The sequence below is a fragment of the Canis lupus genome, chromosome 30 (genome assembly GCF_011100685.1).
Source record: "Canis lupus familiaris isolate Mischka breed German Shepherd chromosome 30, alternate assembly UU_Cfam_GSD_1.0, whole genome shotgun sequence".
NCBI lineage: Eukaryota > Metazoa > Chordata > Mammalia > Carnivora > Canidae > Canis > Canis lupus.
In genome coordinates, this window is record NC_049251.1 from 23765230 (window position 1) to 23779166 (window position 13937).

General features: G+C 46.3%; 1 protein-coding gene and 1 long non-coding RNA gene across 2 annotated transcripts in view; one reads left to right on the forward strand and one right to left on the reverse strand.

The window, feature by feature from the left end:
• Positions 1–1506, reverse strand: part of LOC111093294 — a 35712-nt gene extending 34206 nt beyond the window's left edge. The window contains exon 1 of the long non-coding RNA XR_005381712.1: positions 31–1506. This is a non-coding gene — a long non-coding RNA (uncharacterized LOC111093294). The remainder of the gene's footprint in view (positions 1–30) is intronic.
• The window catches only part of LIPC (lipase C, hepatic type), a 151640-nt gene that overhangs the window by 14964 nt on the left and 122739 nt on the right, over positions 1–13937 (forward strand). The window contains exon 2 of the mRNA NM_001287090.1: positions 3188–3314. Within this exon, the coding sequence (NP_001274019.1) occupies positions 3230–3314 (85 nt within the window). The 5' untranslated portion in view covers positions 3188–3229. The remainder of the gene's footprint in view (positions 1–3187; positions 3315–13937) is intronic.

The following is a 13937-nucleotide window of genomic DNA, read 5'->3' on the forward strand; positions in this document are numbered from 1 at the left end:
CCATGTAAATCTCTAATACTCATGACATACCTCCTTTTGTACAGGGATGGATCTCAGTCCACGAATTCTGAGATACAAGCAATGTCTTCATTTTCTGTAAGCCATCTGAATTACTGAACTCCTATTTTTCAGGGCCTCTGGGATTTCTCCTTTCCACCCCCACCCTATTATGCCATAGTTCTGGATCAGACACAGCACCCAAGCCTGGTGGTGGGGGTGGCACCTGGTTGTCTGTCACCCATCCACACAGGTGGCCACTGAGGGACTCGTCCTCCCATCTTACATGACCTGTTAGTACTGGAGGCTCACAGCTGCTCCCACCTCATGCCAGGCACAGGGGCAGCTTTTGCCCATCTGCCAACATCACACAGCCATATCCTCTTTAGATTTTTACCACCTTCCAGCAGGGTTTGGGGGAAGCCAGGGACTGTCTCATCTACCCCCCAGACCTAGGGATAAGTCTCTCCTCCCCCACCTACCTACAAAGCCCAAGAGGCTCTCATCCTCGTGATGAGAAGGTAGGAGTGCTCCTACTCCCCTCAAATCCCTGTAAAACATGGTTAGCCTTTTGCTTCTCTTTGAGGGTTACAATTCACTTGTCCTAGGTCCTAAGTTTGGGGAAGACAAAAGATTTGTAGAATTCTCTATAGTTTGCCCTTCTTACGAGGGAGGAAGAGCAAGGGAGAGAGATGTTGGGAGAAAAATAATACTAAGTTGGTATTTCCAAATATTATCTCTGGCTCATGTTACCCCATTTTACAGGTGAGGGGATGGACTCATTCAGGTTAAGTCACATTGTGCTCACTAGTAGAAAGTAGACCCAGCATCCTCAGGCTCTGGAAAGCTCACTGTGAAGTTCTCCCCTCTTCCCTGCCAGGTGTCTCCCTGGCCAGCTTCAAGAAAACACAACAGGGCTGGTGCATTAAAACCACCACAGAAGGGTGACAGGCCAGGCAGCCAGAGCTTGGGAAGATGGGAGCAGTCAGCACCCTTGAAAGGGAACAGACATCTCTCCTCCTAACCCACCCCACGAGAGCCTCACAAAACAAGCTGGTGTGAGACGATAGTAGCAAAATTCTTGGTGAAGCAGGGACTTCTAAGAGCCAGAACTTTGAAGACCTCTTCCCATGTAGAAAGTGGTAAGAGAGTGTACTCTGCAGAAATTGGGAGGGAGGGGTCTTGGTATTCTGGAGCCACTTGGATTCACTGCTTTCTTGCTGAGTTAATCCCCAAATGATGTAACTGGTTCCAGTTGAATGTCCTAGGGGCACCTCAAACCTCACAATGCCCAAGCTGGCTGCATAATCTTCCAACACCAAAACTGCTCCACTCACAGCCTCCCCACCTCAGCTGTTACCAAGCCCAATGTTTGCTTGCTCGAGGCAAAGTCCTTAAAGTCATCCTCAAGGCCTCTCTTTGTCTTGCATCTCACATTCTAATAGTCAGGAAATCCTGTTGCACCCATCTTCCAAATATATCCAACACCCATCCACCGCTCCCCAATTCTACTGTTACCATGCTGAAGCAAGCCACCATCACTTTGCACTGGGTGATTGCAATGACCCCCTCAAATCCTCTCCGACTTGCACCCTTGCTCACTTACAATCTGTTCCTAGCCTTGCAAACCGGAATGATCTTTTAAAATAATAATACAAATCATGTCACCCTTCTACTCAGAATGCTCCCCATGTCTCAGATCATAAGAGTCAAAGTCTTTATAAGGGTGTTTCCTGGGTCGTTGGTCTCCTTGTTGTTTCTGGAACCTAGCAGGCACACTCCTACCTCAGGGCCTTTGCACTGGCTACTCTTTCACAATATGTCCACTGAAACCCTCGTTTAAAGTTCAAACTCCCAACAAGGCTCACCCTGACCATTCTATTTAAAATCACTACCTCCCCAACTCCGTAATTCTGCTATACTTTCCCTTTTTCCATAGCTCTCACTCCATTCTACAATCTCCATAAATCTCTTCTTGTGTCCATTGTCTATCATCTGAGTCCTCTCACCTCCAGTGGTACATAAGCTTCACAAAGATAGGAATGTTAATCTGTTTTGTTCATTTAAATATCTCAAGTACCTAAAACAGTGCCTGGCATATAGTAGGCATGCAAAAAAAAGGGGGGGGGAGGTGTTGAACAAATAAAGTTTAAATAAAACTAGAGATCTAAGGGATCCCTGGGTGGCGCAGCGGTTTAGCGCCTGCCTTTGGCCCAGGGCGCGATCCTGGAGACCCGGGATCGAATCCCACGTCGGGCTCCCGGTGCATGGAGCCTGCTTCTCCCTCGGCTTATATCTCTGCCTCTCTCTCTCTCTCTGTGACTATCATAAATAAATAAAAATTGAAAAAAAATATTAAAAAAAAAAAAAATAAAAAACTAGAGATCTAAGGAATCTCACAAGAGTCATACACAGTAACATATCCCTGGCCTGGTTTTGTGGAATGGCCTGACTTCTCAATCCTCCACACAGTGCGAGCATTAATTAGCACAGAGTTGGAGAGTTTATTCTAGGGTCATCTCCCAATGGGCCCCTCTCCCCCGCTGCCTGCCACCCTCCTCCCACCCACCCATCCCCCGGCAAAGGCATCTGGTCCTGCATCTTTGCTTTTGCTTCAGTTCCTTCTTACACTGACGTTAGAGGTTTTCTGCCCCTTTCAGCTATAGACAGACACATCACCCCACCACTCTTTGACTTCAGGCACCAGCAATTTTGCTGAACCCATCAGAAAATGGACCCTCCGGCAGCTCTCTGCTTGCCAGAGCCCTTTTCTTTTCCTTTGTGCTTAGCCTGCAATTTGAAATACCTCTGCCGTGAGCCGGCATCCCCAGTGCACTGATGTCAGAGGGAGAACGAGGTAACCATGTGCGAGCCACTGACCCCTGACCTTTGACAGAATTTCCAAACACATTAACTTTAAATTGATTAATTTGGAACTTTGACCTTGGCCCAAGAAGGTAAGAATACATGACAAGATATTTGATTTTCAAAATGTATCAGGGTTTTTTTTTTTGTTTTTTTTTTTTAAAGCTTTTGTAAATCAACCTTTGTTGAATTAGGTAGAGTTAGACTTGGGGTTGAGGGGGTAGCAAGAGAAGCGAACACTTGATAGCATGGTTAAAGGTTAATTATTAATAAGCAGGCTTCCCTCACAAAGTATCAATAGGCAATCTGGTCTCTTTAACTTCAGAAATTAGCAAGAAGACCTCGGACCCCGGGTGAGACAGGAGAAATGGAAAGTCCCCCATGTGTCTCTATTTTCTTGGTTTTGTGCATCTTTATCCAATCAAGTGCCCATGGACAAAGCCTGGGACTAGGTAAGAGCCTACCTCCTCTGCGGAGATGGGCATGGATTTTCTTCTTTAAATGTCTGTCAAAATGAATCCAAGTGTTCTTGATGGTGTGGGAGAGAGCTCAGTTCTATTAGTGGTGTCACGGGTCACAGGGACATGTCACCATTCGTGCAGGATTGAAATTTAAGGAGATCGTTCTGGAGATGTCTAAAAGCACTGGCAGCTTGCGCTGAAGTCTCTCCCGTGTCTGATTCAGAACGAGTCATGATAAGACTTGGATGGAGAATGATCTGAAAGAGTTTTGGATCTTCCTGAGTGCTAATTTGGCATCTAATTTGTGGCTGGGGAGCACAGCTTGCAACGAAATGCTCCGTCTTGCTGAGGTTGTCTGATTGTTGGCTCTCTCAGAGGAGAGAGGAATTTGTAGAGTCCTATTTCCAGACAGGTCTAAGGAAGAGATAGTGTTGCACATTCTCTAGGCTTCATTTTTTTCTGCTGAAGGTTTACTCTGAGATTGAGGAATCCAACAGCAGTCACACCCGTTTGATCTGTAAATTCATAAACCAGATTGTTGGCCAAAGATCCAAATGCCTGATCAGGTAGGTGGACTCCAGGTGCCTGACTAAACAGTACATTGAATCAGTAAATGACAAATATGAAGTAAAGTGAGCAATTTGGCCAAATTATACAGATATTTGGGACTTTTTTGTGTGTGTGCTGGTCAGGAGCTAGTAACTCTAAGGTAGAGGGTTTAGATTTCTCTTTTCTCAAAGACTGTGCTTGGAAGGACCTCTAAAAACCTTGAGAATGAGAAATTTAGTGACCAATATATGTGAAAATTCCAGAATTTTGTTTCCCCTTTCAAAAGGGCTGTTTGTTATTTTATTATTATTTTTCATCACAGGCCAGTTAATAACTGATTGGTAGTATTAATTATTACCATTTACTAAGCATTTTCTATGTCAAGCATTGTGCCTATTATTTTGCATTCATCATCTCATGCATGAAGCAGGTCCAAAAATGACAATAATAATTTAGAGGCAGACAGGCAAATTCGCTGATGATTATTATTTCCTGGGTTGACCAGGATTTTGCTGAAGGGTCTGCCCTGACCTTTGGCCCAGAATGTGGTCTTTGTTTGTTTATTTTGTATCAAAGTATAACATATATTAAGAAAAGTACCTAGATCATAACTGCCCAGTGAATGGTGGTAATCGGAACCTACATCCCAGAAGCTTCTTTTGTGTACCCCTTGAGCCTTAACATAGATTATGTTGCCTTTGGGGGGAACTTCTCATTAGGGAAGCATACAGAATGTGCTCTTTTGCTTCTGGCTTCTTTCACGAACATTACCCTGGTGAGACTCATCCGGGGCACATGTATGTGGTGGTGACTCATTCATTCTAGGGGCAGAAGCATTCCATCGTGGGAATATGTCTCCCTTCATTTACCCGTTGTGCTGTCGATGGGCTCAGAATGGTTTTAGGTGGAGACCTGGAGGTCAGAAGCCATCGATGCTGAGCAGGAGGCTGAAGGGCAAGTCAGCCTCCTCCAGGCTGCTGGACGTTGTCCAGATTTCTATCAACAGATGTTGTGTTGTCAGCTGCTGCTTCCTCAGGGCCTGGTTTGTCCCAAAGCTGGGGGAAGCAGCCATGATGAGCAGGAGGGTTCTTCAGGGAAAAGGATCAGAGTCCAGAGGTCTCTTGCTCCCTTGCAAGCAGAATCCCTTGGCAAAACTCTTTGTGCTTGAGCCCAATCTGTGTATGATGCTGGGGCATCGTCGTCCAAGGCACTGGCTGGAAGCAAGTGCCCACAGTGGAGGCCTCGTCAGATGAGTATCTAGACTGGCAGGTCTCAACCAGGGGCAAAACTGTCCCCTAGGGGACATTTGGCAATGTCCAGAGACATTTTTCAATTGTCACAGTTGGGGATAGAGTGCTATTGGCATGTAATGGGCAGAGGCCAGATACGCTACTAAACATTCTACAGTGCACGTGACAGTGCCCACAACGAGTTATCCAGGGCAAAGTGCACCTAGTGGGTCAAGTGTTGGGAAACCCCAATCTGTACAAAGCTCCCACTGTCACTAGCCTTGGGCCAGGAAGAGCTCCCCCAAGGACACTTCCTCCTGAACCCCACCCCTCCCGGCCTGCCTCTTTTTGTTTTTATGAACGACTTACTAATGGACCCACTCCGGCTCTGTGCACCCGGTACGTGCCAGCTGTTAGCCCATCCTCGCCATGTGGGAGAGTGAGCCAGCATTTGGGTGACCAGCAGGGGTCCCATGGCTGTTCAGAGCCAAGAAAGGAGAAGCACAGACAGCTCAATCTGAGGCTCCAGGCCTTTCTCTCTTTCCATTGTGCTCACTGCCAGGGATGTGACAGCCAGAGGCCCCTCAAAAACAGTTCTGTTCAGTTCTCATTCAGAAATATGGACCGGGGCAGTTGTTCCAATCTGTCAGCACCAAGGGGAACAGGATCTGTTCCCCCGGGGCACAGAGCTACCATCACCCTCATCCCCAGACCTCACAGCTTGAGGCCCAGACCCACCCCACTGGTGTGGCCACGAGAGCCCACACTGCTCTCAGATGGAAGCTGCTGCTCCCAGGCCCTGGCAACCCCACCTTCCAGGTATCCATCACCACTGCCTCCAGGGGCCTGTCCCTCCCTCCCATCCCAGCTGCAGCTTCCAAATCCCAGAAGGCGCTGGCACCCACCCACTGAGTCCCTCACTCCTTTAACCATCCCCCCGTGCAAGCATCTGCCGTGTATAAGGCCACACACGTGTGTGGCAGTTCGCAAACTTCTTGATCTCGGGACACCGTTACATACGGAAAAATTCCTTAGGACTCCAAAGAGCTAGAGTTTTGTTTTGTTTTGTTTTCTGCGTGGAACACAGCTATCGATATTTATGATATTAGAGACTAAAATTGAGGGATTTTTGTAAATTGTAATGCCTTCAAAAAGAACAGCAAACCTATTGGTATCAATACATATATTATGAGAAATACCTCATATTTTCAAAACAACAACAGTAAAAAGGGAGTCTGAAGAGTGATATTGTTTTACGAAGAAGTGTTGCAAATTTCTTGAATGTCTGGCTTAATAGAAAAGGGCTGGATTCTTTTATCTGTGTCTGTTTTCAGTGGATTGTGATGTGTTGCTTTGTTTGGAGTACATGAAGAAAATCGGCTTCACATATAGGCCATTCCAGAACCACTGCATTTGGACAGTAGACACTGTACAAGTTGGCCCTTGTCCCCAAATCCTGCCCTGAGCTGTTGAATCAGGGGTGGACCAGGGGTGGGGAGATGGGAGCCATCTACCCCAGATGTCAGTGATAAAAATAGACCTCCTACCTCTCAAAACAGTTTTTTACTAAAGTTGCAAACAACTGCTATGGTTATTGTTGGGTTTTATTAATATATGTGTAAACTTCGAATGATCACATTTTTATTACTTACCCTTTAATAAAAATTATGTTCCCTATCAACATTACTTTTTTTAAGATTTTATCTATTTATTCACGAGAGACACAGAGAAAGAGGCAGAGACACAGGCAGAGGGAGAAGCAGGCTCCATGCAGGGAGATCGATGTGGGACTCCATCCCAGGACTCCGAGATCATGTCCTGAGCCAAAGGCAGATGCTCAACTGCTGAGCCACCCAGGCGTCCCTATTGAGGTTAATTTTGAGAACTCCCAGTTATGTGGTTGGCCCCTGACATTTACCCATTTGGTGATGTGCTCACTGCAGGTGTCATGGTTTTGAAACCTCCCAACTCATTCTGATCACCCCATGTCTCCAACTTCTATGATACTTACTGCATTTCCCTACATAGAAACAGAAAATTCAAAATCAAAGATGATACATAATGATTGTGAAGACAAAGAAGCAAAACCTGAGAACTTACATTCTGTTATCCTATGTGACCACCATTTAGAGTTTTTATGTTTATAATGTAATACAGTAAGACAGATATTAACAGGGAACTGGGAGGTATAATACAGTTGGCCCTTGAGCAACACGTGGATTAGGGGCACTGACCCCCCCACCCCATGCAGTCAAAAAGCCACATATAATTTTTGAATTCCCCAAAACTTAACTACTAACAGCCTACTGTTGACTAGAAGCCTTACCGGTAACATAAACAGTCGATTAACATCTATTTTGCTTGTTATATGTATTACATATTGTATTCTTACAAGAAATAAGCTGGAAAAAAGAAAATGTTATTAAGAAAATCATAAGGAAGAGAAAACCAATTTACAGTACTCTGTTGTATTTATGGGGAAAAATCCACATATATTTGCACCCATACAATTCAAATCTGTGTTGTTCAAGAGTCAACTATATTTTGTTTAGTAAGTAAAAATTGTAGTTCTTACAGGAAATACTTTTAATGCATTTGAGTATCTTCAAAGTTGCAGTGTGTTCTTCCTCTTAAATTGTTCATTGCTCTAAAATTAAAGAACAAATTAAGAAAATAGTGATTCCTGATTTTTGCAACATTACTGAGAACAATTTTGTCTTACAGAGCAGAGGCATATTAAAATGATCTGTCCTGGGTATCATATACATGAAGTATATCATTGAGTCAAAAAAAGGAGATAAGATGTGTATATAAAATTTTCACGACTAGGACATGGAATGTGATGAGTACCACTAGAAAGGAGTACGATGGGTTGAATGTTTGTTTCCTCCAAATTCATGTTGAAGCCCTAACCCCAATATGCCGATAGTTAGGTGCGGACTTGGGGAAATGATTTGGTCATAAGGATGAAGCCCTCTGAATGGGATTAGTGCCTTTATAAAAGGGACTCCAAAAAATAAAAATAAAAATAAAAATAAAAATAAAAATAAAAATAAAAATAAATAAAAGGGACTCCAGGGAGCTTGCTCTTTTTCCAACATGTGAGTAAACCAGGAAGGAGACTCTTACCAGAACCTGACCATGCTGGCGTCCAAATCTCAGACTTCCAGCCTCCAGAACTGGGAGAAATAAATTTCTGTTGGTTATAAGCTCCCCCCACCGCCCCAGTCTACAGCCCTTTGTCATAGCAGCCCAAATGGACTAGAACTAGGAGCAGGTAGGGAGGCATTAGAGTTTACCTCCAAGTGTGGGGTACAGGGAAAGCTTTAGGGAAGCCGGTGGCATTTGAGCAGGGTCCCGCAGGATAGAATCTGAACAAAAGAGGAGGCTTTCCTTGTGCATTAGCAAAGGTATAGGGCTGGTAAAGTCCACATGTTTTTCAAGCCTAAACATTTCCCCAGGACAGGCCTTCTGGGATGAAGAAAAGTAAAGCAAATTCTAGGTAGGAGTTGACAGCAGCCCAGGTCACAAAGGCCAGAAACTAGAAACGACCGGAATGCCTAACAATAAACCATCCAGTTAGCAGTAAGTCCATCTTTAAACAAGCATTGTTTCAAATACCTACTAAAGTACTAAAAGTTCCAGGATCTTTTGGGTAATAAAGATGGAATTCATAAATAGAAGGCTTAGGGCTGGCCTCCAGGCACTCACAGTGTAACACGAGGGATATTAACTTGGCGAGGTGGGTTTCTGGAGTCTGGTTGCCTCCTGGGATGGCACCCAAGGCCATGTGTCTGTGCACTTTGAGTGAGGGAGAGAGGTCATAACTCTGGCAGATTATCAAAGGGATCTGTGACCTCCAAAAAGTTAAATAACAACTGGTCTTGTAGCTTTTAAAAATAAATACAAGGAAATCTTATATGCAATAAAGTGGGGCGGGGGGGGACAGGACTAAATAGCCTACATATTGAATCACAATTATGAAAACATCATATACATGTATATGGCTAGGGATGAGAAGCATATTTAAAGATATATACAGAGTTTAAGCTCATAGAGAGTGGGATTTTTTTTTAAGTATTTGAAAGTAAGAGAAAAAATTAAAATTAAAAAGAAAAATCCCAATTAGCTGCAATTAGATTGGTCTTGGATTTGCTGTCCCAAGAGGGCCACTGCGAAAAGGCCATACCTATTTCTATGACTTCAGACCTGCCACCTCCACTCTCATAGGCTCAGGCCCAGACTTATCCTGCAATGGGACCTCTGAATTCCTGATAGGCCTCCCCACCTGCAGCAAGAGTCATATGTGAGTAACGTTGCCGGTGACATCCAGAGATGGAGCATGTGCATTAGGAATGCACGGGGAGCCGGAGTCTGCAGGCCAGGCCCCAGCATGCTGGAGAAACGCTACCTTCTCTCTGCTAAAGGACAGATCCCATCCACTATCAGACTTCCCGGCCCAACCCCTCGAGCCCCACTGAGGGTAACACACCCAGAGAGGACAAGCCTGAGGTAAGAGGACAGCAAGCAGCCTGTCTTCCACCCTGCTTGCTTTTCACAGGCGACCCAGGACTTGCACCCATATTCTTAAATTCTGGGTCAGGTGAATAGGACGTTTTTAGAAAAGAAACTGAGTGGCCGATTGTTGAAGGAACTGGTTGGGCCTGGGAATTGACCGTAGCACATGAATCACCAAGCAAGGAAGGCAGCCAAAAGTCAGATGCTCCCTGCCACCTCCTCCCTGCCTGTTTCCTGCACCTGCTGCCACAGTACAGCAAAGCATGCTGGGTCCTCACTTGCTGGCTCCCTCAGGGAAGGGCAAAGGGAGTGGGGCTGGCCCACAGACAGGGGTGAGCAGTCCCAGTTACATTCTCCCCAAGGACGGGGCCACCCTGACCTCAGCCCGAGGTGTCCCTGCCATCCACGGGATCTGTGCAGGCCAGAGGGCACGGCCAGCCTCACGGCCAGGAGGGTGGCTGTATGCAGGTTCCTGGGAGGGTGTCCGTTTTAGGGAGGGGCCTTCTCAGCTGGGGACTGAGGTCCACTCACTAGGGAAAGGGGGTGGCCGCGACCAGGCAGGACATCTGGATTCCTGCCAAGCAGCTTGAGGGTCATGGCTGGACTTCAGCCCCAGTGTGGAAACCAGGACCATGGGAGGGAGCACAGCCAGTCCTGCAGGGAGGGGAGCTCCCACTCAGGCCCCAGCCTAGGGCGAGGAGACCAACTCCAATGGGCTCCTCCCCACCGGGAGACTGGGTGGGGTGCTGGCCTTGCTGGTCACGAGCAAGTGCAACTTCCAGACATAGCCACAAGGGAGCACAGTGAGGACCCGATGGCTCCAGGGTTGCAGGAGGGGATTTCAGGCTTGGGAGAATGGAGTTTCTGGATGACTCTGGAAAACTCGGGGCTGCTGGCTAACCTCCCTTTCCTCTCCATTTATGACTCTGTTTCCAGGAACACTCACAGTTTTGATTTTTCCACAATGGTGCTTGCAGGGGAGGGACAGGACACAGGGGAGAGAAATCAAACGCCTCAGAGGGGAGGCCTCCCTGTGTGTCCAGAGCATTCTCCCCTCCACATACACAGTTCACCAGGGCCTGGTCAAGTACCTGCAACACAGCTTTCCATGCACTGCTGTGTGGCACTCAGAACAGTTCCGATGAAGACGTGCAGGTGGCAACACTGAATAGTATTTATAGAATTTATGTTAAGCAGGAAAAAAGCAGGATACCTGCTTATGTGTGTCCTGTGATCACAAAACTGAAAATACGTGTGTGAGGGGAAAAAATATGAAGGAAATGCACATGGAGGTTTGACTTCAGTTAAATTTATATCTAAATTTTTGTCTATTCCAAATTTTTTATAATGTTATAGTGTATGTGTGTGTGTGTGCATATAATGTAGTATATTTAACGATTTGAATAATTTTAAAAATAAATTTATATCAAAGAGATGAAATGGACTTGACCAGATCGATGGTTCTCAAACTTCAATGTACATCAGAATCTTATTAAAATAAGATCTTCGTAAATCGTATTTATTCATAAAATAAATAGTCTTATTAAATGTATTAAATAAATAAATCTTAATAAAATAAGGTTTCTGGATACCAGCTGCTAGAGTTCCTAATTCAGTGGGGTCTGGGGCCAGCTCGGGAGTTTCTATTGCTAACACGTTTCCAAGTGCTGTTGCTGGTCTGGAACAACACCTGGAGAACCACTAGGAAAACTGCCAGTCGGTGGCAAAATAAGACTTGGACCCAGTGTCCTGACTTCCAGGCCTCCAGGGCAAACCTGGCTTCATTCTGAAGTTTCCTGGTAGGGAAGAGGAAGGAATCAACAAGGACTGATCTTGCATTTGATGTCTCTCAGGGAAAACCATAGCCCAGATAATACCAACCCCCAGATAGGGACACCTGGGTGGCTCAGTGGCTGAGCATCTGCCTTTGGCTCAGGACATGATCCCAGGGTCCTAGGATCGAGTCCCACGTCAGCATCCCCGCAGGGAGCCTGCTTCTCCCTCTGCCTATGTCTCTGCCTCTCTCATAAATAAATAGATAAAATATTTTTTAAAAACCCACAATATTCATGACACTTTATCCTTCCAAAATAAAAAAATGGGCATGCTGAAAAGAAAGTGACTCTTGAAGAAAAATCCCCAAGCAGAGACTTACTTGTAATCGGTGGGAAAATACAAGCTGCCACAGTTAATGAACCATACACAGTGAACCCTCCTTGGCAGGCCTGAAAATAGGATCGAGAAAATTCTTTTCAGATGTGTTGGGCATTTCCAAAAGCTGGGCAGGGCCGTGGATCCTCGGTTCTAGGACTGGCCTTTCTGATTGCGAAAAACTTTCCAGTGAAAAATGTTCCAGCTTCCTTGTCCCGAGAGAATCCCAAATAGTGAAAACAACATACGGCTCCACACTGAAACATAACAAGATCGACGGCAGCAAATTCCAGCATTCATTAGCCACCTACTGTGTACCAGGCGCCATGGTCAGCACAAGACTGCATCCCTGAGGATCCAAAAATGAAAAAGCACATTTCATTTCATCAAGGAGCTTCCTACCTGAGGGGTCTCTGGCTCCCTACAGCTGCAGGTGAGGGTGCGCACAGGTTAGAGTTCGGGAGAAGCACAATTTCAATAGTGTGCTAAGTGCACAAGTAACACCAGGTACAAAGCATCATAAGGCTCTGAGGCAGAAGGGGTCAGCTGAGAAGAGAGAGACATTTGGGTTGAGTTTTGAGGGAAAAGATGTGGAAGGACGTTGCAAAGCAGAAGGACAAGCATAAACCAGTCTCGGAGACTTGAAAAAGGTTCATGAAATTGGGAATCCCCGAGACATTTGCTGTGGCCGAGGGTGGGCCACATAAAAAGAAATGGCTGGGGCCATGCTATGGAGTTTGGCCCTCACCCTGGAGCAACGGGGCCACCACTGAGGTTAGGGTTTAAAAAAAATAATGAAAAAAAAAAAAAAAAGGAGGAATGAGGCTGCTGACTGCCTTTTTTTGCTGGGTGGATGGCTTTATCTCTCAGCCCAGCTGAAACCACAGCCACTCCCTCATGGAAGGAATGGTGGTATCAGCAGGAAAATACAGAGGTGGTGCTCAGCAGTCACCACCTCGCAGGCGCCCACAAACACTCAGATCTTCCTCCCAGGCAGGCCCCAGCCTTGGGCAAGTGTCTTTGAAGTCTTCGTGTTCATTGCTATTCCTCACACGAAGTCGTAGGAGGGATTTACGCCGGGGAAATGAGGCAGGAACACATAGTCGAAGGCTGAATAGGAATCTTCCATTTCAAAAGTACTGTCTTCTAAGTCTGGAAAGAGAACCCTTTGGAAATTCCACATCGCGCTAGCTTAGAGACCTGCAATTTCAACATGAAGAACTCCTTCCCACCCACATGATACCACTTGCTTCTTAACAACATCCCTGTAAGGAATATCGATGGGGCAGGATTAGTATCCCCACTTGACAGATGTAAACGTTCACCAAGCAAAGATCACCAGGCGCCCACTCAGGGTCAAGTGAAAGGCTTATTGGCCTTACTGCAGCAAGAAAGAATATACCCCAGAGAAACCCCGGGGCATCCCAATGTGAGCTGTTGAGGGGGGCTTCTCCGTAGATTGGGTTTTACTGGCTGAGACGGAGAAGGGGGTGGGGGCAGTTCTGGATCAGAGTCCATTAAGGGGAGGATGGGCAACCCAATGACCAGATATCTTCATAGTTTAATAATCAGGCACCTGGGTGGCTCAGTGGTTGACTGTCTTTGGCTCAGGTCGTGATCCTGGGGTCCTGGAATCGAGTCCCACATCGGGCCCTCCGCGGGGAGCCTGCTTCTCCCTCTGCCTGTGTCTCTGCCTCTCATGAATAAATAAATAAAATCTTTATAAAAAATAATTCAATAATCAGTTATTGTCAACTCCCCCCTTGCATGGCTTAGTCAACAATGATACAGCAGGCAGCAGCGGGGCTGGGGCTGGCAGTGGCACAGGGGTGGCATTCACTGCTGTTGGCCAGAGGAGGGGAATGTTTAGTCATGTCTGGGTCCCTCTTGTCCCATCACAAACATAGAAGGTCCGGGTAGCACATTGTTTCTATTCTGTGGCCATTGTCCATGTTCAGTTGGGAACATCCTGGTGCAGCTGCCCACCGGGCTGGTTTCTGGTGCTGCTGTGTTTTGTTTTCATTTTGTCACACCCCCACCCCCACCCCTGCTCCAAGCAACTCAGGAAGTGCCATCGAGGTCTCCCAGTTCCTCCGCACCAGCTGCACAGCCTTGGTGGGGGGGCTGCCTTCGTCCCCTGTGCCTCTGATTTCCTGTGAGTGGCATG